This window comes from Octopus bimaculoides, chromosome 5, assembly GCF_046866305.1.
Source record: "Octopus bimaculoides isolate indiv1 chromosome 5, ASM4686630v1, whole genome shotgun sequence".
NCBI lineage: Eukaryota > Metazoa > Mollusca > Cephalopoda > Octopoda > Octopodidae > Octopus > Octopus bimaculoides.
In genome coordinates, this window is record NC_142932.1 from 102,836,569 (window position 1) to 102,859,996 (window position 23,428).

The 23,428-nt window shown below is 34.6% G+C and overlaps 1 protein-coding gene across 28 annotated transcripts in view; it reads left to right on the forward strand.

Annotated features, from left to right (window-relative positions):
• Positions 1-23,428, forward strand: part of LOC106873196 (dual specificity tyrosine-phosphorylation-regulated kinase 1A) — a 400,225-nt gene that overhangs the window by 285,755 nt on the left and 91,042 nt on the right. For 16 of the 28 annotated variants that reach the window (XR_016241997.1, XR_016242000.1, XR_016241995.1 and 13 more), the window contains one exon: positions 4,052-4,108. Coding sequence is in view for 4 of the 28 variants with exons in the window: in XM_089352800.1 (XP_089208926.1) it covers positions 22,358-22,472 (115 nt within the window). In the remaining 24 variants the exon portion in view is untranslated. Of the gene's footprint in view, positions 1-4,051; positions 4,109-21,023; positions 22,473-23,428 lie in introns of those variants that run through there. The other 12 variants (XR_016241993.1, XR_016241994.1, XM_089352799.1 and 9 more) reach the window with 6 other exon arrangements.

Consider the following 23,428-nt stretch of genomic DNA (forward strand, 5'->3'; position numbering starts at 1 on the left):
TTGGTTTGTATTTTTATATTATGTTGGAGATTTGTGTTTCCAAATGCACTTTGCCAGTTTAACTAAGCATCTATTTAGTAAAGTAATTATTCACATTGATTTGTTAAAGTGTCAAACTGATTTTGCACTTTACCAAACTGACAAACACTTTAACTTTGATCAGAGTTGACTCTCTAGAATGCTCAAGTATGGCCTACATGTATTATTCACAAATTTGGAACAGTTCTCTCTCTCTCTCTCTCTCTCTCTCTCTCTCTCACACACATACACACAATTATCTTAAATGTATCTAAATGAAGTCTGTCCAGTTGGTTAACAAAGACTCTCTCATATGTGCACTATTTCTTCTTAACTCCTTTTCAATCACACCTACAGTAGTTTCTGCTCCTCTTAAGTGACAGGCTGTGTACCAATTCTTGTCAGACACACCCAGTGTACTTCCCTATTGTATCTCCTTTTGTCATCCCTATTGTGTCACTCTTCCAAACACCATGCTGGATACTTGGCATCTCCCAATCAATCCTCCCTAGAATTACTTTCCTCCCACTTATCCTACTTATCCTACAGATAGATGTTCAAGATTAACATCAACTGCATCATTTTCCTCAATCTATACAAAGTTCCATGGTGATTTCCTTTTTATTCTGTTATAATTAATAATTTTGTAAAATACAATTAATTCTTGGTCATGTTTATTTCTGTGAACACAACCTTCATTTTTTTAGTGGGTGAGTAAATGAATAGTAGATGATAGAAGATGGCATAGTTAATATAAGGTTTGACAAGCTAAAATTACTGTATTAAAAGATAAAGGCACAAGGGTTGAAAAGCCATAATGTTGAACTTCTCAGTGAAATTTTCATTTCAAATCCTGCTCTAGTTTCAATGTTGTGCCAATCACAAGATATGTTATTCTACTTATCTCATACTTGTGTAATGGAAACAGACATCACGATCACATAATGATGAATGGTTAACATCTGTGTCTGTAAAATATAAATAACATTTTTCTCCAATACTTCATGTATAATTATCCAAACTTGCAAAACTACTCTGCTATTTATGTTAACATTAAAAAAAGGTAGCACAAAAATAGATGTTCATTTTTGAAAAATTACATCCTGTGAAAATGCTCTTCAGCTTACTATGTCATTTAATAAAATTTGATTTCAACAAAAACAGATCTAAGACTAATTTAAACTATTGTCTCTACTGAATTATTTTTATTCTTTGTTAGTGTGTAATTAACCAATATTTATAAATATAAAAACCAAGGTTTTTAGAGTGAAGAATTGAGAGGCTGTAGTGTGAATGCATTTGCAGTAGCTTGCAAGTGAGATTATTTTAGGATGCATATGTACTTGCAAGCATAGACATCTATCTATACAGCCCTGCCACCTTTGAATCCAGTGAAACATCCCAGGTGTGATAGTTGGAGGGAGAAAGGGCTTCACATGCACTGGGTTAGTACTCATTTTCAGCTGAGTTGACTGAAGCTACATGAAGTGAAGAATACAACACATCATTCAGTCCAGGAATTGAACTAATAATAACCTTAATTGTGAGCTCAACATCTAAACCACTGGGGCACACAGCTTCATAAAACTTGGACAATTCATTTCAGCTATGAATCAAAAACAAGTTGTAAACTTATTTCACCAATCAATCAATCACTATCAATAATAATAATTTCAATAAACATCAGAGTGTAGAGGTAAGCTTCTTGTATTTAGCCATTCCTACTTATATAATGCAACAAGAGAGAGGAGTGGGGGCTCTATACATTAAATTAAGATATAAATACCTGAGCCTTCTACAGAAATGTGTACCCTTGATGTAATTCTCAGGTCAAATCTGCATGACGTATGTGACAAGTTTAGACCTTTGAAATATATGGACACTCCACTCTATGAGTTTTGATACAGTTCCCATCTATTAAATTGCTCTCAAAAGACTTGGATTGAGCAAAACTTCAGTTAAAAGACACTTGTTGACTATATGCCAATCCAGGACCTCTTGATGGCGAAACAAACTTCTTATTCATTCTGTGCACTTCTTTCTCCCTTCACACGACTTGAAAATCTTAAACTCTGACATCCTCATCCCTTAAAAATCTCCCAGTCTTTGTCTTTTAGATTTAACTTTTTTCTAAAGAACTCACTTAGAATGATTATATTAGATCTCTTACTAAATCTGCCACAATGAAGTTGCATCTCTATACTGAGCTTGCCATCATCATCATCATCATCATCATCATCATCATCATCATCATCATCATCATCCATTTCCCATGCTGGAACAGGCTGGATGGTTTAACATGAGCTGATAAGGCCAGGGGGCCGCACCAAGCTCCATTGTCCCTTCTGACTTGTTCTTTACAGCTGGATGCCCTTTCTAATGCCAACAACTTTACAGAGTGTACTGAGTGCTTTTTACATAGCGCCAACATCAGTACTCTTTACGTAGCACCATTCTTCATTTTTAAAGTCTCTTATATAGAATACGGTTTCACATATGGATATTTGATTGTTTTCTCTCTTTCATTAATTGAATTCAAGAGAGTTCCTAACATTATTGGACCTGTTTTGGCAGCTAAACTTTAACCCCTCTCTCATCACCAGGACAACGCTTCTTCATCTCTATTCTATAAATACTTCCATAGTCATTGTTCTGACGAAATTTCTTGTACCTCCTAAGGTTACTAATCAAATGGCTTGTGTTTCTACTAATTCTCATCCTTTCCATGTTATTGTCACTCCACACACACACACACACACACACCTGTAAAACTTGTTTGTAGTCTAGCAGCTTCTTTCCTTGACCATTTGTCTTATGGAACAGAGTTTCTTAAGACAGATATATATAAATACAATCTTAATTCTTCTTAGTTTTGCACTGATCATTTTATGATTCTTAGGGACACCTTCTCATTAGATTTTTTTTTCTTTCCTTTTATAACTGCCAACTGGTTGCTTGAAGCCTGTTTTAGTGTTGATTTCTTGCCACTCTGTTGGGAGGGACTTTCATTGAAAAAAAAAAATTAAGGAAGCCTGTCATATCTTTCTCTCTCTCCCTCTCCTCTCTCTCTCTCTCTCTCTCTCTCTCTCTCTCTCTCTGTATGTATGTATGTGCATATATATGTCTTTGTAGTGAGTTGTTTACATCCCCCAGTTTGGCAAAAGAGACCAATAGAATAAGTACCAGATTTAATCCTTTAGCGTTTAGTTTAAACCGGCCAAATCCGGCTCGAATATTTTACATGTTTTACATTCAAACTGGCCATATTTCACCTCTTACACCTAACCTACACTAACATTCTGAAAATAAACAATCACATCATTGAAACCTCAAAGCCATGACATAATGCATAATTAATTCAAAACATTGCATTTCACAGAATAACCTGAACACTAAAGGGTTAAACAAATAATATAAGTACTGAGATTGATATATTCAACTAAAACCCTTCAAGGTGGTGCTCCAGCATGACCGCTGTCCAATGACTGAAACAAATAAGTGTACACGCATACATTCACATATAAAGCACATAACCTGAAACAATATGCTAATGTAGGGGGGGGGGCTCCAAAAGGGTCTCAGGGAGTAGCGTCACTGCCTTCCTGGGCTAGTTTTCCACCACATTTCTTAAAAATCATGGTAAAGGCCTTGGTCTTGGGACTATTCATGCCTGGAAACTGAGGTTGGGGTAAGCAAGGGCATGCTCCCCGTAGAAAATTCAGCTCCATAAAAGCCTCATGATAATGAAGGAGAATAGGCACCAGCCAGCCAAAGATTGCTATAGCATTGAGGTAGATCTGTCTACCTCCATTAACGAGGACAAAACCCAGATTTAAGACACTGGATGATGATGACGATGGATGCTTTTATATTACAGAAATAAAAGTGTAAGGAATCTATTATGAAAAGTCTTTCTGGGTTAAACCTACTGACATGTTAATATCCAGGAATTGTTTACTTTTAAATGTGATAAAATGGTTTTAATTCTTTATTTTAAAGGGTTCCTTTTCCCTTCTCTAATTGTATTTTTCAGGATTTCTACGCTGTTAAAAAATGGAATATAATCCAGTGTTACTGGAATAAAATATTAGTAAGTACAAAGAATTTAAGTCCTTTTTGTCTCTTTGACATACACACAAAATTAGAAACTGATATATTTTGAAGTGAAGCATGTTTTAATTAATTTATTTTTGTTATTATTATTATTATTATTATTATTATTATTATTATTAATATTATTACTATTGAGTGAGAGAGCAGTGCATGCCATCAAAGTGACACTGGGGTAAAATATACAAAGCCCATTATACCCATCATGACTACCCGTCTGATAAGGGTACACCAGGCACATGCATCACAACTATATGTGCGCGACATGGTGATCTCATATCAAGATAAACAGCGCATGACCTCGCAGGTGGGGGCCCAGTTAGAATTTTCTTCAGGTCGAGTAGCCCATCCCGCTCAAAAGGTCCCTGAATAAGGTTTGTTTAACGATGTTGAGCAAAACACCCATGTTTCCAAAGGTAAATTATTCAAACCCCACAGAATTCCTCTCAACACATGGCTATGATGCCTCCCCCACTACTTATGCTCATGATCAGAGATGCACATATCGTCAGCCACCAAGGGACATGCTCAACTGGTTAAGGTCAAACAACTGACAAGCAAATCTGTGGTATTGAGCAGAATATTTGCTGTAGCCCATCTTTTATACCAAGACAAAACAATGTACATGGTAGCACTTCCAATCAATTAAGATCAGAAGCCATGAAAGCCACTGCCTGGTACTGCATCTGGGCATTTATTATTATTCTCATTATTATTATTATTAAGGCTGCGAGCTGCCAGAATCGTTAGCACGCTGGATGAAATACTTAGTGGCATTTCGTCCATCTTAACGTTCTAATTTCAAATTTCACCTAGGTCAACTTTGCCTTTCATCCTTTTAGTGTCGATAAATTAAGTACCAGTTACACACTGGGATTGATGTGATCAACTAGTCCCCTCCCCAAAAATTTCAGGCCTTGTGCCTTTAGTAGAAAGGATTATTATTATTCCACCAAGGTCAACTTTGCCTTTCATCCTTTCAGGATTGATAAATTAAGTACCAGTGAAACACTGGGGTCAATGTAATCAACTAGTCCCCTTCCCCCAAATTTCAGGCCTTGTGCCTTTAGTAAAATGGACTATTATTGTTAATATTATTATTATTATTATTATTATTATTATTATTATTTGGCTTGATCAACTGTAGCCACAAGTGAAAATTATTTTTTCTTTGCTTTGATTTTTTGTTTCAATTTTGAGTGATTTTACAGTGGTAAAGCTAAACTTCAGAAACTGAAATATCCTTTCAGATCTTTACTTCAACAACCGTTCTGTTGGATTTATGAAGTCAGAGAAACATAGTTAAAAATAATTGTACAGCATCTGTGGATTTCTTAATAAATTGCAAATCACACTTTTATCCCAACATTAGTTGCATTAGCACTGGCTCACATTTTTCGTTATTGCAGAAGTCAAATACATGAATATGACAACTCGGTCTCAAGAAGACTTGCTGAGGGAGAGAAAATATAATTCATCAGTGCCTTGTAATTTTTCTAAGCTCAGAAAAATATTTTTGGTTATCTTCTATTAGTGTTTTCTTACAGGAGAACAAAGAAATGCAACCTTTTCTTCTTTTTTTTTTTTTTAATAATTTCACAATATTTTAATCAGTTAACATTAAGTTTTAATATTTCAGAAATACTTGAATAACAGAAGCCTGTTTGTTGTAATAAATGTTGTTGGTTTTTAGCTTCAGATTGATCCTGAACAAAAAAAGACTAAATTGTGAAGTTGTTTCAACAATGGCTGTCTCATCTAATTTTCAAGAGTAATGCATCTAGAAATACATTTATCCAGTGTGTCCGTACTCTTATTAAGATTATGGTGTGTAATATGAGGGAGATCTATGTGTTTGTTCACCCAAATTGAACACCCATCCAGAAGTTCTCCATGATGATTTGTTGTATAAATTGAAATATTTGGTATCAGATATAGGATAGTAATCTCTTTGTTTATGCCAAACCAAACATGTAGCTAACAAATAAGATATATGTTTTTTTATTGACATTATCAACCTTACCTATCTTCAGTTAATTATTTCTCAGAATTACAATTATATCCATAAATTTTAAAGATAGATAGATAGATTGACTTAAGCCATTGCAGGTTCCCAGCAACTTACTTGACCTTGATGGCACTAGATGGTGAGAAGAAAATACGCATTTTAGATTGTTTTTCAACAGCTTTACTTAGCATTGTAACAAAAAAAAAAAAATAATTTACTTGCCTGGTTACAAGAAATTCTGTTCATTTATGCTTTTTTTTTCTTTCTTTCTTCTTCAAAATTTTGATTGTTTTATTTATTTTAAAATCTCAATAAACAACAAACTTAGTGCCTTCTTATGATGGATGTCATCTCAAAATAACTTTGTTCTATGGCTGTCAGTAAATTCAGTTTTTTTAAAGAAAAAGATGTTACTTCAGTTTATATGTTGACAGCTAACATATTAACTTATTAACACTATGGTTGAAGGACAATACCTCAGGGGAACAGTTTGCATGCTTAGTACAAATATAATACACACTTTCATATGTAATATAGTTGAAAAATTGCAGTCAGTTAAGCAATTAGTTGACCAAAGGTGCTTAACTCTTAACTTCCAGTAAGACACTATATTGTATGGAACTGCTTTGCTCAGTTGGTCTTGAAATGCATAATGTCACGAGAATCATACTAACCTCATTAACATTCATTTTGAAGGAAGTAAGGAACTCTCTAATGTCCAGGAGGAAACTAATTCTATTTTCCATTTCTGTTTTATAACAAAATCATTACAAATGTAATAAAGTGGGTTGAAAATTTTAATTATTTAACTGATCTTATTACAATTGTCACTCTTGTTTTTAGATTTGTAAACATTGTGGGATTTTCTTTTCTACTAGTTCTTTGGTTAATCTCATTTGATCAAAGCTTTCTAAGTTAATGTATAACATATGTGAAACTATACTATATTTTTATTAATTTGTTGCCTCCTGAATTCATTGGAACCAGAAATTAACAGACTATTAGTGAGGTTTCACATTTTTAAAGAATTTATAACAGCCTGTATAAAACAGCATGTATTAATTTTGTTTTATGATTGTTAAAAGAGTGCTGAAACTAATCATAACAGTAAAGTACAGGGATCATCATCATCATCTTCGTTTAACATCTGCCTTCCATGCTAGCATGGGTAAGGGATGTATTCTTTAATTCTATATGGTATTTGGTTTCATTTCTTAGGGCTCAGTGTTTGGATCTCACTAAGGTTGACTTTTAATTCTTCTTTCCATAATAATACACATCAGTAATATACTTGCATGGCATTGAATCTATCACCTGTAACTCCCACCTTTCACAATTTGTTTTTCTTCTTTTATTGCTTAAGAATGAAAGAAATCACAGTTGATTTGTTTTGACAAATTCCAAGGCAAAATTTTTTGCAAGGGAGTTGATCTGAGAGTGATTTGTATTGAGAACAGAGAGGAACTGATTGGTTACAGTAGTTTATTTATAAGGTGAAGTGTACTGTTTGCTGAATTACCACAACAAAATCCAAGCTGCATAGTCACTGCTGTCAATGCTTCGGGCAATCTCTCTCAAATAAATCTTAATCATCCCAGTACATTGTTACAATACCATATTAAAAACGGTATTTCTCACACTCAAACATACAGGAATAGACTTGACAATGAAGGAAACCCAACAAACTCCAAATGTCATACTGCTCCTATTATGATAAACCACTTCATATCAGAGTGCTCAATGCAGTTGTCAAGTAAAGGAGAACATACTATATCTGGAGTGTCAGGTATTCAGTCCAATACCTTCATGCTGTACTACCTATATATCATAGGATTGCTCAGTCAATAAAAGTTACTCAATAATAAAAAGTCATAATCACTCTGTCGGTCATGTGATCTAATACAGAATTTGCTATGGTATTCTCATTAGCATGTGCCATATTGTCACACTCAGTTCTTGGTGAACTAAGTGCATAACCTCATTTCAACTACTCCTTGTTAATTGTTACTAATGCCTTTAAAGAAGGCATGAATGTCACGTCTTATTTCGTTTCCTGTAAAGATCTTATTTATTATACCTATGAACCTATGGAAGAAACCAGTATTATATCATACAACAGAAAACAGGTCTACATGTTTTATAGTATTGATCCTCCACAGTACTGAAGCTTCTTTTTCTTTTTAATTTCAGATAATTATCAGAAATAATTATCTGGTCTAAATCCTTCTCTCTTTAGAAAAGGGTTCTGTTCTTATTAAGCCATTCTGAATAAGAAGCACCATTGTTAATTAGATAAGGTACAAACAGACCTGTAAGTTGTGTACTTTGCTCCAAGCATTGGGTTGGGTACCTCAGGTAAAAAAGAAAAAGCATCTCTACTTGCCTAAGGTTTAATGTCTATTTGTATAAACTTATTATTTGTGGACCTTAGTTGTATACAATAATATCTTTCTGTAAGTCCTAGCACCCATTTTCACTATTTCCTGGGTACTACAGAACGACCATGTGAATAAAACACATATATTGATTAAGGTCATTGTCTGAATACATTAACAACAATAATAATAATGATTATAAATGAAGTGGTTTATCTTTACTTCAACTTGTTACTATATGAAAGTAGAAATTGGCACTTTTTGTATTCTACATTTTACTGCAGTAGATGGCTGGTGCCAATTTTTGTGAAAAACTGACCTTTACTCAACACAGACTTGGTAAAACAAAAAAATACACACCAAAAAAGTATAATTTGTTCTTTTCTTCTGAAAATTTTTGTTCAAAATATTATTTTATACAAGTTATATTTTATGTAGTTATTTCATTTTAAAATACTGTTAATTCTGAATTTAATTATTTTATCTATTCAGTGTAGTAAAATGAAATTGTTTGGAAAACAGACACTAAATGATGATGAATGATTTTCCATAAAACAGGAAAGGGTCCACTTTAAGGTTTTAGGATTTTTTTTCTTAATAGCTATACTGTATGTAGTCAAAATATAACAAGCATGCAAATATTAGTATATACCATAAGGATTCTATGCTAGTTTTGTCTGAGACCCTAATTACTTTTTATTGATTCTGAAAAAGTCTGTCAACCAAACATGTTACTGATATGTACCTAAACCAGACACTCCTATTGCTACATCAGTCATTATTAACCATTGAGTCTACTATGAGCAAGGCACATAACTCTGTTTATTTCAGTTGCTTGCTTGGCTGACAACAGGCTGCACTCTAAGTTTAATGTTAGGCAGGACACCTAACTTCAAAAGCAATTGATTTAAAAGAGAAAAACAAAAAAAAAAAAAAACAGAAATATTAACTTGGAAAAGTAAATAGGTGTGAAACAACCTGCAGTTAGTTATTTTTTTTCAAAACAACTATGTCAGAGAATTTACAGTTCTCTAATCATGGCATTTATTTTATTTTATGAAATTTTATTTTTAATGCTGCCTTATTTTACTGTCTGCATGCTTCATATGTGTATGGCATGTTTGTATCAGCTTTTATACATTGTGTATTTACTACTTTAAATATATGTGTAAGCATGTTACGTCGATTTTAAGCGTGTGTGTGTGTAACTAAACTATTGTATTTATTTGGTGTTCTTTATTAAGATGTAATTTGTAAACAGATATGAACGAACATATATTGTTATTCATTGTTATATTTGCTTCCTTATTTATATTGTCTCCAAATGAAATATTCACTTGTAGGAGACATTGTTATACATTTGTTGTTGTGAGTTTTTGTATGTTTTTTTTTTAATTTTTTGTTTTGTTTAGCTTTGATCCAACAAGTGTAAGGTATATAATTAGTCAATCAAATAACTGGATACTATCCTCAGATCCAGCACTCCAAATGCCATACCTTCTTGAAGACTGCTTGTTATATGGGTACATAGGCCATTCTGAGCATGTAGTTTCTTTGGTAGTAGGTAAATTATTTACAGCCAGTTAAAACGCAGCAATTTCTGTTTTTCTGCATTTATCACAGCATAGGAGTGTTTGGAGCTAATGAGTTTATTGATGTTGCTACAAATTGAGCATGTGTATATGTATATATGTATTCTTTATATGTCTTTTGGATGTAGTGAGAGGTATAGTGGTCTTAAAATATGTTATAGTGGTGTTTTGGGGGCTCTGTACATGAGTCTGGAGGTTTACACAGTATATAATAGATGATGAAAGGGACTGGATTGTTGTGGCAAGGAACTGCAACCCTCATAGATCTAGATGGTCTTTTTATTTTAAGAATTTTGTGATTTCACCTTTGCAACATGCACAGCACTCTCAGACATGATGCATCATGATTCATGCCAGTTCTGGCCAGCTCTCGGATTTCTCTGCAATAACTGCAAAGAACAAACTAGCTGACTTCACATCATCATAAACTGCATGTGCTCCCCACTATATAATGAAGGTGTACCTCTGTTCAGGCATTAGCTCTCTGGTTTCCCTTTTTCCAATGTTCTCAAGGAATTGGCCAAATAGAATCTATACCTAAATCTTCATTTTATCTTTTACTCTTTACTAGTTTCGATCATTGAACTGCAGCCATGCTGGAACACTGCCTTAAAGAGTCTAGTCAAACAAAATCAACCTCAGTACTTATTTTTTAATTCTGGTATTTATTCTGTTGGTCTGTTTTGCAGAATTACTAAGTTGTAGGGATGTTAACAAGCCAACACCAGCTGTCAAATACTGGGTGAAACAAACACAGACAGACAGGCACCCATACACATATATATATTCAATGGACTTCCATACAGATTCTGTCTACCAAATCCACTCATAAGGCTTTGGTCGACCTGGGGCTATAATAGAAGACATTTACCAAGGGTATCACACAGTGAGACTGAGCCCAAAACAACATGGCTGCAAAGTGAGCTTCTCAACCAATCAAAGACCTCTTTTCAATACAGTGACTATTAACTAATTATAATGAATCTTATCCCCTCCATCTAGTTCTTTTGAACTCAAGATGCTACCAGTGCACATTGTTTTGACATCAGAAGGTAAATCCACCTTTTGTAAGGTTTGAATACATACAAATCTACTGCAACACCAATCACAACATATTTGATGTGGTGCTGGATTGAATAGCTGATAGTATTTTGTTTGGACCCTTTATAATTGTGAGTTCAAATCCTGTCAGTTTACGATATTTGATAACAGATAAAACACACTTTTACCTCCACCACCAAAAAAAAGTCTCAAAAACATTACCCCCAGGTCCTATATGTGAAGTTGGACCTCCCATAAGCTAATTTTGTCCGTAATATTCTTTGCAATAGACTTAATTTTACTCCTAATGGTTTATTCTACCTAGTCCGACTTACTTTTTATATAGAGTAATGTTTTCTGCTACAGCTAACATACTTTGAGATTGCACTGAGATTGTTTTAAGCATTACATGCTTTAATGCACTAAAATCATTTTTCCTGTATATGGGCTGCTGAAATTGGAGTGCACCTAATATGCCCAGGCATCTTTTATGCCATCAAATAGGATACTCTAATCTCTCCAAGATTGATAAAATATGTACTGGAATATACTAGGATCAATTCAATTGACAATGCTCTTTTTCCTACAAACATTTGACATTGTGTTAACTTTAGAAATTATTGCCATTTTATGAAATAGATACAGCTTTCTATTAATGAACAAATAGGCTATATTCTTGATTAATTTTTTTTTTTTACATTGTGTGATACTATAGAACTAAACTTCTGTCTGCCACCAACCAGAATCACTATGACAAATCTTCTCTCATTTTTACCTCATCCTTTATCTCAGTATGTAACAACTGTTTAATTTATCAAGCTCTTAAAATTAAAATAGAAAAGAAACTAAATTGACCATGTTAGAATTAAACTCAGAAATGTAGGAAAGATGCTTATTGTATAACTCTACCATATGAATATAGTAGATACATATATATCCATCACTTGCAAGTGAGTATGACTTGGTAGTAAGTACTATGCTTTTGCTAACCATTTTACATGCCTATGTAGTTGCAATCAAAAATACATAGACACTTTCCCACATTTAGCTTAGCAGAACATCAAAGATGTGACAACTTGGGGGAGAGAAGATTGCACCAGTAGTTGCCTGGTATTCATTTTCAGCTGAGTAAATGAGAATAATGTGAAATGATGTACATTGCTCAAAGACACAATGTTCCATTTGGTCCAGAACCCAATCCGATGATCATATGAATGCAAGGTCAACACCTTAACCACTAGGTCACTTCTTAAAAACGAAAGGTGTATATTTGTTACGGATAATATATACATTATGATCAAAATATATTGAGAATTACATCGATTCTCATCCAATAAATTGGTCCCCAAATGCATTCTTTATTTCCTACACAATGCTGGATATTCTTCTAGTATGTGTGTGTGTGTGTGTGTGTATATATATATATATATATATAATCACTTAATGTTTGTTTTCCATGCTTGCATTGACTAGACAGTTTGACAGGAACCAACTAGCCAGAAGACTGTACTGAGCTTCTGTGTTTGCTTTGGAATGGTTTCTGTGGATGGATGTCCTTCTTAATGCAATCCAATTTACAGTGTGTACTTTTTAGTGGCACCAGCACAAGTGAGGTCACAAAGTGGCTCAGAAGACAAGACACTTCAACTGAGTTAGTGTAATACATATACATATATATCTACACAGTGGTTGGCTTGCTTTTACAGCATTTTTTTTTTTTTTTTTTTTTTTTTCCTGAAACTAATTGGTCTCTTATTGCATGTTAGAATTAGAGTTTTAGATAAGTTTTGTGTTGATAGCAATTCTAATGGAAACTCTTTTGTCAGCATCCAGGCTAAAAATCTTTTCTCTTCCACCTGCTTAAACAACACTTTTGCATCTGACTGAGTTACTTTCATTCACTAAGTGCTATAACTTACATATTATAGTGTGTAGCCTTTATGCATCTGAAAGTCATTTAAGACGCCTCATCTCTCTAAAAATTTGACTTAAAATTTACATTTTCTTAGCATTTTTAAAATAGATTTGTTTCCAGATGTAATTCCCTTTAATTCCTTAACACAGTGTCACAAGAAGGAGTTGCTAGAATTGGTTTCACATTTCCTTCTCCAGGTAACCATGAAGCCTTCCTCTTTTAGGGAAGGGTGAAATGGAAACTGTGACATTCCTACCTTTCCTACGCATATTAAGTCAAATAAAGTAGGTTACCTATAACTGGTTATCAGAACCAGTTTGTGTACTTTTACTGCAGAAATGCTCAACTTTCCCTAAATAGTAGATTTTTTTTTTTTTCTTAATAGATTTACCGATCCTATTTCATTATTCTAAAACAGATGAAATGGTTATATAGAAAGTACTACCGTATTATTATTACATCACCAAAGACTTCTTGCTTTGTGATGCATTCTTAATGATAACAATTGTTAATTCCTTCTAGGCTTTAGTCTAATTGTAATTGGGCCACTTGAATTTAAGGCAGTTTCTTCCTTTTGTCTTTTTTTATCTGAAGAAATCTTGGAAGATGAGAAGTATTTTCCATCTCAACAATCCAGAAAATAGAAATGTTTATTATTACAGTTAATTATCATGTCTTGTAGAAATATATTAGAATATGACTTCTAATTTATGCAGAGGAACATAGGCATCAGTATGGCTCCCTGGGTAAGAAGTTGGTTTCGTAACCATGTTATTCCAAGTTTGACCACACTAGGCAGTGTGTTCAGCAATTACTTCATGTTAAACAGAGTGGAATATGACAGATGGAAACTTGCAGAAGCCTGTCAAGAATATATGTATGGATATTGAAAAAAGGATGAGAGAATCAGTGTGCTAAACAAAAAATACCTTTTGGTATTAAGTTCCATTACAGTTACTTCCCTTATGAAACCAATGGAATAAGTATTGATACTTATTGATAGAGGACTAAAATCCTTGAGGGTAATTCCCCAACATGGTTGCAATCTAATGTATAAAACTCATAAAAAGACTGAAAGAAAGATCACCTGATGTATTTGGGTTAACTTAATATACACCTTCTAAACAGGCTTTCCTGAAGTTCAAGTCCTGTAGTTGATGTGTAAATAAGTTTCCCCCTAACGTTGGGTATGAAATTAATTTATTTGCTCAGCACTATATTTTGAGTTTGAATCCTGCTGAGGTCAGCTTAGCCTTCTGAGGTTATTGAAATAAAGTACCAGTGAGGTACTCAGGGTCAATATATGAAGCAATGTTTCCTCCTCAAAATTAGTGGTTTTGTACAAAGTCACTAATACAAACGTGACAATTCAAATTATTTAGATTATTCCAGAAATAGGGAGATAGGCAATGCAAATTTAATTACTGATGATATTTAATTAAATTTTAAAAATAGTAAATTCTATATCCCAGATTAGAGGTTCAAATAGTCAGAAAACTGTAGTAAAATATTACAGACCAGCAAACACATATTAGTGCATGTTATGTGCATAATTGCAACATAAGATGATCAGTAATGTAGACAAGTTTTAGAAGAGATACAATACCTCCTTGCTTCCTCTAAAAAACAGCTCAGAGGATTGTTGACAGGAAGGGTATCCAGCTGTAAAACATTGTCTCATAAAATTATATCCAATCCATGCTAGCATGGGTGGAGAAAATGTAAAATCATGATGATGATTTTGCATACAAAGTCAAGCATTAACTGTGAAAAAGTACTCTTTACATCTAGACAGACCATGAATTTTACTTTTGCTTGGAAAAGGCTGGCGGTGATTCAGAAGTTTTCCCAGTAACCAGTCTCATCGGATTGTCTTTGTCTAACAACATCACTGAATCTTCAAACTTTTTCCATGCAAAAAAATATATATATAATGTGTGTGCTTAAGTAAAGATAAATACATGTCTGTTGGAACCTATATATATATATATATATATTTAAAATTTATTAGTGAGGGTAGAAATTGATATTAATCAATTAAAACCAGTGGTCTAGCATATTAAAAAATCCGAAGATTAAAATTATATTACATACAAAAATAAGAGGAATGACCAGCAAATGTGGATTCCTAAATGCTAGAAATAGATGCCGAATCATCTAACAACGAAAAAAATATGTTCTCAGTAGAAAATTTAGCGACACAACAGACTGTAAACGAGCAAGACAAATGAAAAAATACTAAATTAAAAAACGATCCTGCAGATATTTACTTATGTAAATTTTAACAGGTGAAACCATGGTACGTAGGTTAATCGTTTTTTAATTTAGTATTTTTTCATTTGTCTTGCTCGTTTACAGTCTGTTGTGTCGCTAAATTTTCTACTGAGAACATATTTTTTTCGTGGTTAGATGATTCGGCATCTATTTCTAGCATTTAGGAATTCACATTTGCTGGTCATTCCTCTTATTTTTGTATATATATATATATATATAATACATTTACATGCATAATATACATGTAGTGTATGTACTTGCTGTCGTTCTTTTCTGTATTATGTTGTATAGCTCTTGAGTTATGACTTAGTAAATATGTTCTTAGACTACTGATTTAAAAGGTCACAATCTCAAATACTCTGCCAACTACAGGATTGTATTGCTTAAACAACCTGCAATCCTCTATTTGTTTCAGTCTGTCTCACTTCCTTGTTTTTTATTTTTCGTTTTTGTTTTGTTTTGTTTCTTTTTTCCTTTCTTTTTAAACCTAAAACTTGTAGTACCTCCACCTAGTTAAAATGTCAAACTCTATAGAATTATGTATTTTGAAAATGCTCAAGTTATTTACATCACGCCTATAAAAATTTGTTGGTGGAGGGGATGGAATTTGTGTATGGTAGTTTTCAAATCTATCTTAAATATTCAACACATTTTCATCATATTATTGTGTGCAAATGACCAGTCAGAAATGTTTTATATAATTGGCCTTGATTCATTTCTCTACATAGAGTAAAGAGTCCCTGTGGTTATGAATGACCATGAGATTGCACCTAGAAATTTCCCCTCTGAGACACAAGCCTGGGCAAGGTTGTTTTGGGAAGACTGGCAGTCGCCCATGCATACCAGCCTCCCCTCTCCGTGACACCAATGTTATTCAAGGGAAAGGCAAAGGCTGAATCAACTTGGCACCAGTGACATCACAACTCACTTCTACAGTTGTACAGTTAAGTGACCTGGAGCAACATGAAATAGAGTGTCTTGCTCAAGAACACAACACAGCCTGGTCTGAGAATCAAACTCAGTACCTCATGATTATGAACGTGACACTCTAACCACTGAGCCTTGCACCTTCATATTTCACTAAATGATATCATTATTATTTAATATCCACTTTTCCATGAATACCGGGTCAGACGGAATCTCTTGATGCAAATTTTCTACAGCTAGATACCCTTTCTACCACCAAATCTCACCTGTTTCCAGATAAAATAATATTTCCCCATGGCCAGATATGTTTTACATGGAAGGCTAGAAATAAACATTGCTTATATGACAGTACTGCTTATTTACATCCATCATATCATGTAATATCAGGACAAGAGTACACATACACACATATACAATGGGCTCCTTTCAGTTTCCATCTACCAAATCCACTCACTAGGCTTTGGTCAGCTGTGGAACTGATCACTTGACCACACAGTTGCAAAGCAAGCTTCTCAACTACATAGCCATGCCTGTACCTGTTGACATTAGAATATTATTGAAGTATGAGTGAAAAACAAAGCATCACAGGTAAGATGGTTCATTTGAAGTTTTGGTTGTCTACTCATGAGAAAACCTTCAGATTTTCGTGTTCATTTTTGTGTGCTGAAATCTTTTCCATCGTTGTCACTTTCTTACTGATAACATCTCAGTTTTAATCTCTTCTCATCATGCTTGCTGTTCCCCTTTTTCATCTTGCTGTATCTTTTCATTTTGCTTCTCCCTTCTTGCAACTCTCTTAGCATGCTGTTTTCTGCTCTGTTCTTGATACTCTCTTCCCACTGCCCTTTTCTCATGTCTCACTGTGCACTATCTCCATATCATTGCACTCTCATCTAGCTGCTCTCTTGTTTCACTGCCCTTTTCTCTTACCTGCCATGTTGCTCTCTTCCCTCATATTGATGTCCTTTTCTCATTTCTCTCGTCTCCCCTTTTGTCGTCTTCTCTTTTTGGAGTCTTTCTTTCCACTCATATACACAAACAATGTCTTAAGATCTACCATTCTATAACTGAAATCTTGAGTTTTGGATTTATTATCCCATATTTGTAGTAATAAATTTATTATCCCATATTTGTAGTGATAAATTCTGGTTATTCCTCATAAAACAGAAACTGTTTTCTTCCAGAAGGCGGTGAGCTGGCAGAAACGTTAGCGCGCCGGGCGAAATGCTTAGCGGTATTTCGTCTGTCTTTACGTTCTGAGTTCAAATTCCGCCGAGGTCGACTTTGCCTTTCATCCTTCCGGAGTCGATAAATTAAGTACCAGTTACGCACTGGGGTCAATCTAATCGACTTAATCCCTTTGTCTGTCCTTGTTTGTCCCCTCTGTGTGTAGCCCCTTGTGGGCAGTAAAGAAATAAGAAACTATTTTCTTCCAGAACACCCCAGAAGAGATTGTGAGAAATGTTGTCTCAATTAAACTTATGAAAACAAGAAAGTAATTACTCATGAAATGTAATCCCAACAAAACACCACAGGGTTAAGTTCAAGATAGACTAACATTAAATCTTAAAATTCACTAACCCAATATTCATTTTGCAATCAAGAAAAGATAATGAATGCTATACACACACTCATATACACAACAAGCATTAGCTAGAATTTAAAGTGATTAGCTCTCAGTAAACTGTGTAGCTCTCTTCTTCTACTTTACACCTTAGAAAATGCATCTCTCTTTTTTTTTTCCTATGCTGATGGTCTAAAATTTAATAATGGATTAAGGATAGCTTAAACTTGTGATTTGTAAAGTTTTGATAATTTAATAGGAACCAAAATATCTGTGTGGATTGGAGGTTTTGTAGATTTGGAAAAAGTCACTTGTACCTTAAATTATCAGTGTCCACCACCACTGTTGCTGAGAGACAGTAATATTTAGGGATTAACTAAAAAAAAAAAGGTATTTTAAAACATCTCTTCATTTTAAGCTTTATTCTACTCCCCATTTTCTTAAGAGAAATATGACTAGCTGTTGACGTGACTTTTGGTAATCATTACTGCAATTAGCTTTTCATTTCCTTTATCTAAATGGCAGGAAGCGCTCTTGTTTTACTATATCTCCACTCCATAAATCTAATTATTTTTAGTATATAATTCCTTTCCTTCTTATATTTTTAGGAGTAGTACTTGTAGAAGTATTTAGGGCTAATCTAAAGAGAAAATATATCTAGGGTTCATAAAGATTTGGTTAATTAAATCTACTCTATCTTTACATATCCCTGATCTTTATTTATCAAGATGTTGGATTATCACTAACTCTAAACTTTTTTGCAATATTTTAGTACCAGTTGGCACTTACAAGTTGCCAGTGCCATCTTAAGTTCTGAACACTCTGGGCAGTTGCCTGAGGGCCTCACAGGTCTATAATCCCAATCGTGATCTATGCATGCTTGATGTCAATAACTAAATACTGTAGGGCTGAATGCATTGATTTGCCTAGGGGCCCTATAATGCTACTAAGACAGCTCAGCAGGTTGCATATTATATATTTAATGTAGTGACACACACACACATGAGGGGGTGCTGAAAAGTTCCTGGCTTTGGAAAAAGAAAATACAAGAGGATCAGTTAATTATGATTTTATTCAGCTTATTCTCCTCTCAGATCACACTTATTGCAGCAGCTCTTCAGTTTTTCTAAGCCTTGCAAAAAAACTTGATGGGTTAGGTCTCCAACCAAGCCTTTCATGAGACTTAGAACCAGGAGCTTTTCAGCACCCCCCCTCCCCCCGTGTTATTTGGATAGATTAAATCTTTTTTTTTTTTTTCGTATGAATTCCATTTGCTTCTCTGTAAAATATTTGATAATCGTTGCATATAAATAACTTCAATGAGGTAAACCCTCAGCTTCTCTGTTTCCATAAATTGGTATTGCTTAACAAAACACCTTTGCTTTTTTTTCCCCCCTTGTAATCACTATTTGTTATTGATAGTGTCGGAACAGATTGTCTGCTAGCCCATTCAGATACATCTGTTTTTGTGCAAGTGTTTCTCTTCATATTTTGTTTCAAAATAATCTATTTATTATCAATAAACTGAAGAAACCCTAATCAAGGCAAGACCGAAAAATATTGACTTATCTCCCTTTCATTGAATTGTGTTCATCGATAAAATATATCAAACCATTGAAATTTTATAATTCAGCAATAACTTAATTGTAGTGTATAATAAAAGCAGAGATAGTGTATATTTGTCACTCGTGAGTGGAATTACAGGATGTTTCAAAATGTTAGTCGCACGGTACGCTACGACGTATCTATTTCTCTGACTCATGGTAATACGAACCATAGCATAGCAATTGTAATGACTATCCTTATTTAACTATAATAGCATTTGGATTAACTTTATCAATACTTTTTCCCGATTCTTCTGTATTACGATTCTACGGGCTAATAAGGTTAATTTTTAAACTTCTTTCTCCAGTTTCTTTTCACTTTTATGAATGTGTAGCAGAAACAATAAAGCATCGTGTTAAATGTCTTAAATATTTCGCCCAAGGACAGTCCAAATTAAGCAGATTTACATTCCAACTGTGGCCATCCTATCTTTCCCCACTCCTTTTGGTATTGTGTATCTAGGATAATATTACCCGATGAAGCCTTCCCTTTTTAAGGCAGCAGGGTGAGATATGAAACAGATTTAACTATTATTTCTGGCCCGTATAAGTTTTCCTGTAGGCTTGTAAATCTTTAATTCCGTCCAAATCCTGAAGGGGCCGGCTGAACTTCATCTGCCCACTCGCTCTTCTCTATTTTTTTTTTTTTTTACTAAACTAAGGGTCGACTTCGTAACAGATTTGTAGATTTCGACCAGTGAATGTTAAATCCAATTATCAAATTTGTGATAAGCCTGTTAGTATATTTAATTCCAAATACATGTTTTCGATACAATTTCAGATTAAAACTAGTGTCCAAAATGTAGGAGAAACATATACACATTTACATGTACACACATCTGAGATTTTAAATATAAACTATATTAATATTATACTAGGGATGGGGATTTGACATTTAAGGAAACAGTTTAATATATTATATTTATTTTAATGTTCTTAAATTATCTCAAAAATAACTATAAAATAATTTTTACATTTTTATTTTTTAAATAATTATAATAACGTCACTTTTCCTTATATTCAAAATAAATACCTTTAATTCGCCTTACACTTTTAATTCAAGTTCCTTTCAAATAGAAAAGGTTCGCTGCATTATATATACTCATGTATATAAACACTTATTTCAAATTTCGGCGGTGGGTTCTTTACCAATCACAAATTAATGTTTATATATTGTTGTGTGCGTGTGTGTGTGTGTGTGTGTGTGTGTGTGTGTGTGTAATTGAAATTAATTTAGAAATATTTAGTGTTTTTCCTCATACACTATATGCGTGCACGCTACATAGAACACATCAAACTGTTTTAGAGAAATGATTTCAGATACTGCTCAGCTGATGGAGATACTGACTGCAATACTAAAAGGTTTGTTGTTTGTGTGTGTTCGTGGCGTAATGTATTTGTTTTAATGTGTGCAAATGTGCATGCTTAAGATCTGATGTTTCTTTCTAGATAGCGGCAGCTCTAGTTACTATATATCTTGCAGCTGATCTCGCAGGTATATAGGAGAGAGAAATCGCCTTTGCAAATAACTAAAACTGTAGAGTGGTGGCGAGCATCATGATGGTGATGGTTTTGTTGTTGCTGCTGCTAGTAGCAGTCTGCGACGCGCTTACATGATGGAGCGGAGGGGAGCCAAGCGAAGGGTGGCTCTGGTTTAACTAACCAACCGACCGACCAACCAACCAGCCAACTTGCTTGTGGTTAAAGTTAAAAAGTCAGCTGTGTCTGTGCGCATTCACTAACGCTAACACTAGGCCAGTGCTGCTTCCCATAGTACCAGCAGAACTGTTGACCTAAAATAACTTCTTGTTCACGGCATACCATATAGACAGATAACAGTCGGATGCGAAACGTCGATAAAAGCAGCTCTGCGATTGGCTGAGTATAAATAATTGTAGTTGGTTGTTGGGAATGTGGACCAATTATGGACTGCGTGACTGAGAAGAGTGCGAGTACGTGTGTGCGGTGCGTGCGTGCGTGTATGTCCGCGCGCGCGGGCTGATGTGTTTGTGTATGTGTGCGCCTGCACGGCTGTCTGTCAGTTTCTAGCTTGCCTGCATCATAGGCAAGCAGACATTCGTTTTCTAGCTGGATTTTGTATTTATTTATTTTTGTAAGCTCTCTCTCTCTCAAACCATCTGTATGGTATGTTGAGCGCTGTGTCTTGATCCTAACTGTCTGTTCGGCCTGTCTATATACTGTACTTTCTACCACACTCTACTGGGCTCTCTTTAACAGCTGGTGGTGTTCTCGTTGGATTGACTCTTAGATATACCACAGAACAACTAGACTGGACACTAGACAACTTTCCCGTCTTTTCATGTCGTGTTTATATATATACACACATACATACATAACGTACACAGAGAAAAAGACATTTAATCAAGTATTTGTTTCATTACAATCAACAGACAAGTGCCCTTTTTCACAACACTTTTGCATCTATCTGTGCGTGTTTTTCGTTGTGTTTAAACTTCCATTTACATCACCTATAGTCTATCTTTATACGTTGACTATATTCTAAATCGACCACCTTCGCAAATCAACGAAATCGAATGATCGACCGTATGTTTTGCAGGAAAATGTTCGTCTCTGGACATTTGGTTGCTGATTGCCGTGTAAAACTGTGTTTAGTAGTTTCTCCCATCTCTCTACTTCCTTATCATTGCTATTGTTTCTCTTCTCTGCAGCAGCACCGATGAAGAAGAAAAGTATTTCGCTATAGCTTGGATGCTGACTCCCTCTCTTTCTCCATCTCTCTCTCTCTCTCTCTCGCTCTTTCCCTATCTCTCTCTCTCTCTCATTCTCATCTACTCTTTGCAAAACTTGGCAGTTTCACCTGTCAGATGTGAAGTAGGCTTACGCCAGCATACTTTTTTCTAAGGTATGGCCTTCTGCATACTGAATTCAAAGGATTACAGAATTAATCATGTTGGAGATGACTACACCTAATTCATTGATGAGTGAAAAATCTTTTATAGCAAACCAGGCGCTCTGGCTACAACATGAGCAGATGGCTCATCTGCAGACGATCAGGTTGAAGCGTATGTACTCTCTTCATTTATTATTAACTATTATTGTTGTTGTTGTTGTGTTTATTACAGAAACCTGTGTAATTTGTGCCCTAAACTTATCTCTGTTCCGGAACGCCGCCTGTAACAAATAGCAGTAAGATACTACGGTCGATTTTATATCAATTATGACCCCATTCTTACAATGTAACCTTGTATTTAAAATAAATGTTGTTATCTTAATGCGACAGTGAGTTAACAACAGTGTACAACTCTGTTTCAGTTCTCGATAGCATTGCTGACACTCTTACCTAGGGCTTGAACGTTAATACTTCCTGCTTTTACTCTGGTTTCTCCCCTGTGCTTAACTTGTCTACATAATTTGATATTGTTGTTCTCATTTTTGAAACTGATAGCTTTTACCTTAGTGTGGTGACAAACAGACACACACACACACTCTCTCTCTCTCTCTCTCTCTCTCTCTCTCTCTCTCTCTCTCATTCTGCTTATGTTATTCGAACTAGCTGTCATGATTATTCAATTCCTCTTTTTTTTCTTTTTTCCTTACTGTGTATCTGGTTGTTTGCAACCACGTGCGAAATTAATAGCCACTTGTGCTGTGCTGGTTTCTATTTTTTTCTCGCTCCTTGTCTCGTTGCTACGATGATGTTTCTGAGACTGGACGGTGTTAATTGTTCGATCTCTGCGTGTACTGGTGATGTATGTTCAGATAACGTCCGCTTCTTTTGGTTGTGACCTTATCTACAAGTGTGAGTCCCTCTTATGCGCGGTCTTGTATTAGTTTCCCGATGACTGCTGGACAGTGTGCTCCGCTTAGCATCTTTGTTTATTGATCCGCCGCCTTGTGGTCCTGTTGCTGCTAATCCTTTCTTTATATATTTATATGTTCGACTGCACCGTCTTCCGATTTAGTGTATACATATAACACTTACTAAACACGTATATGCTTATGTATGTATATATAATAT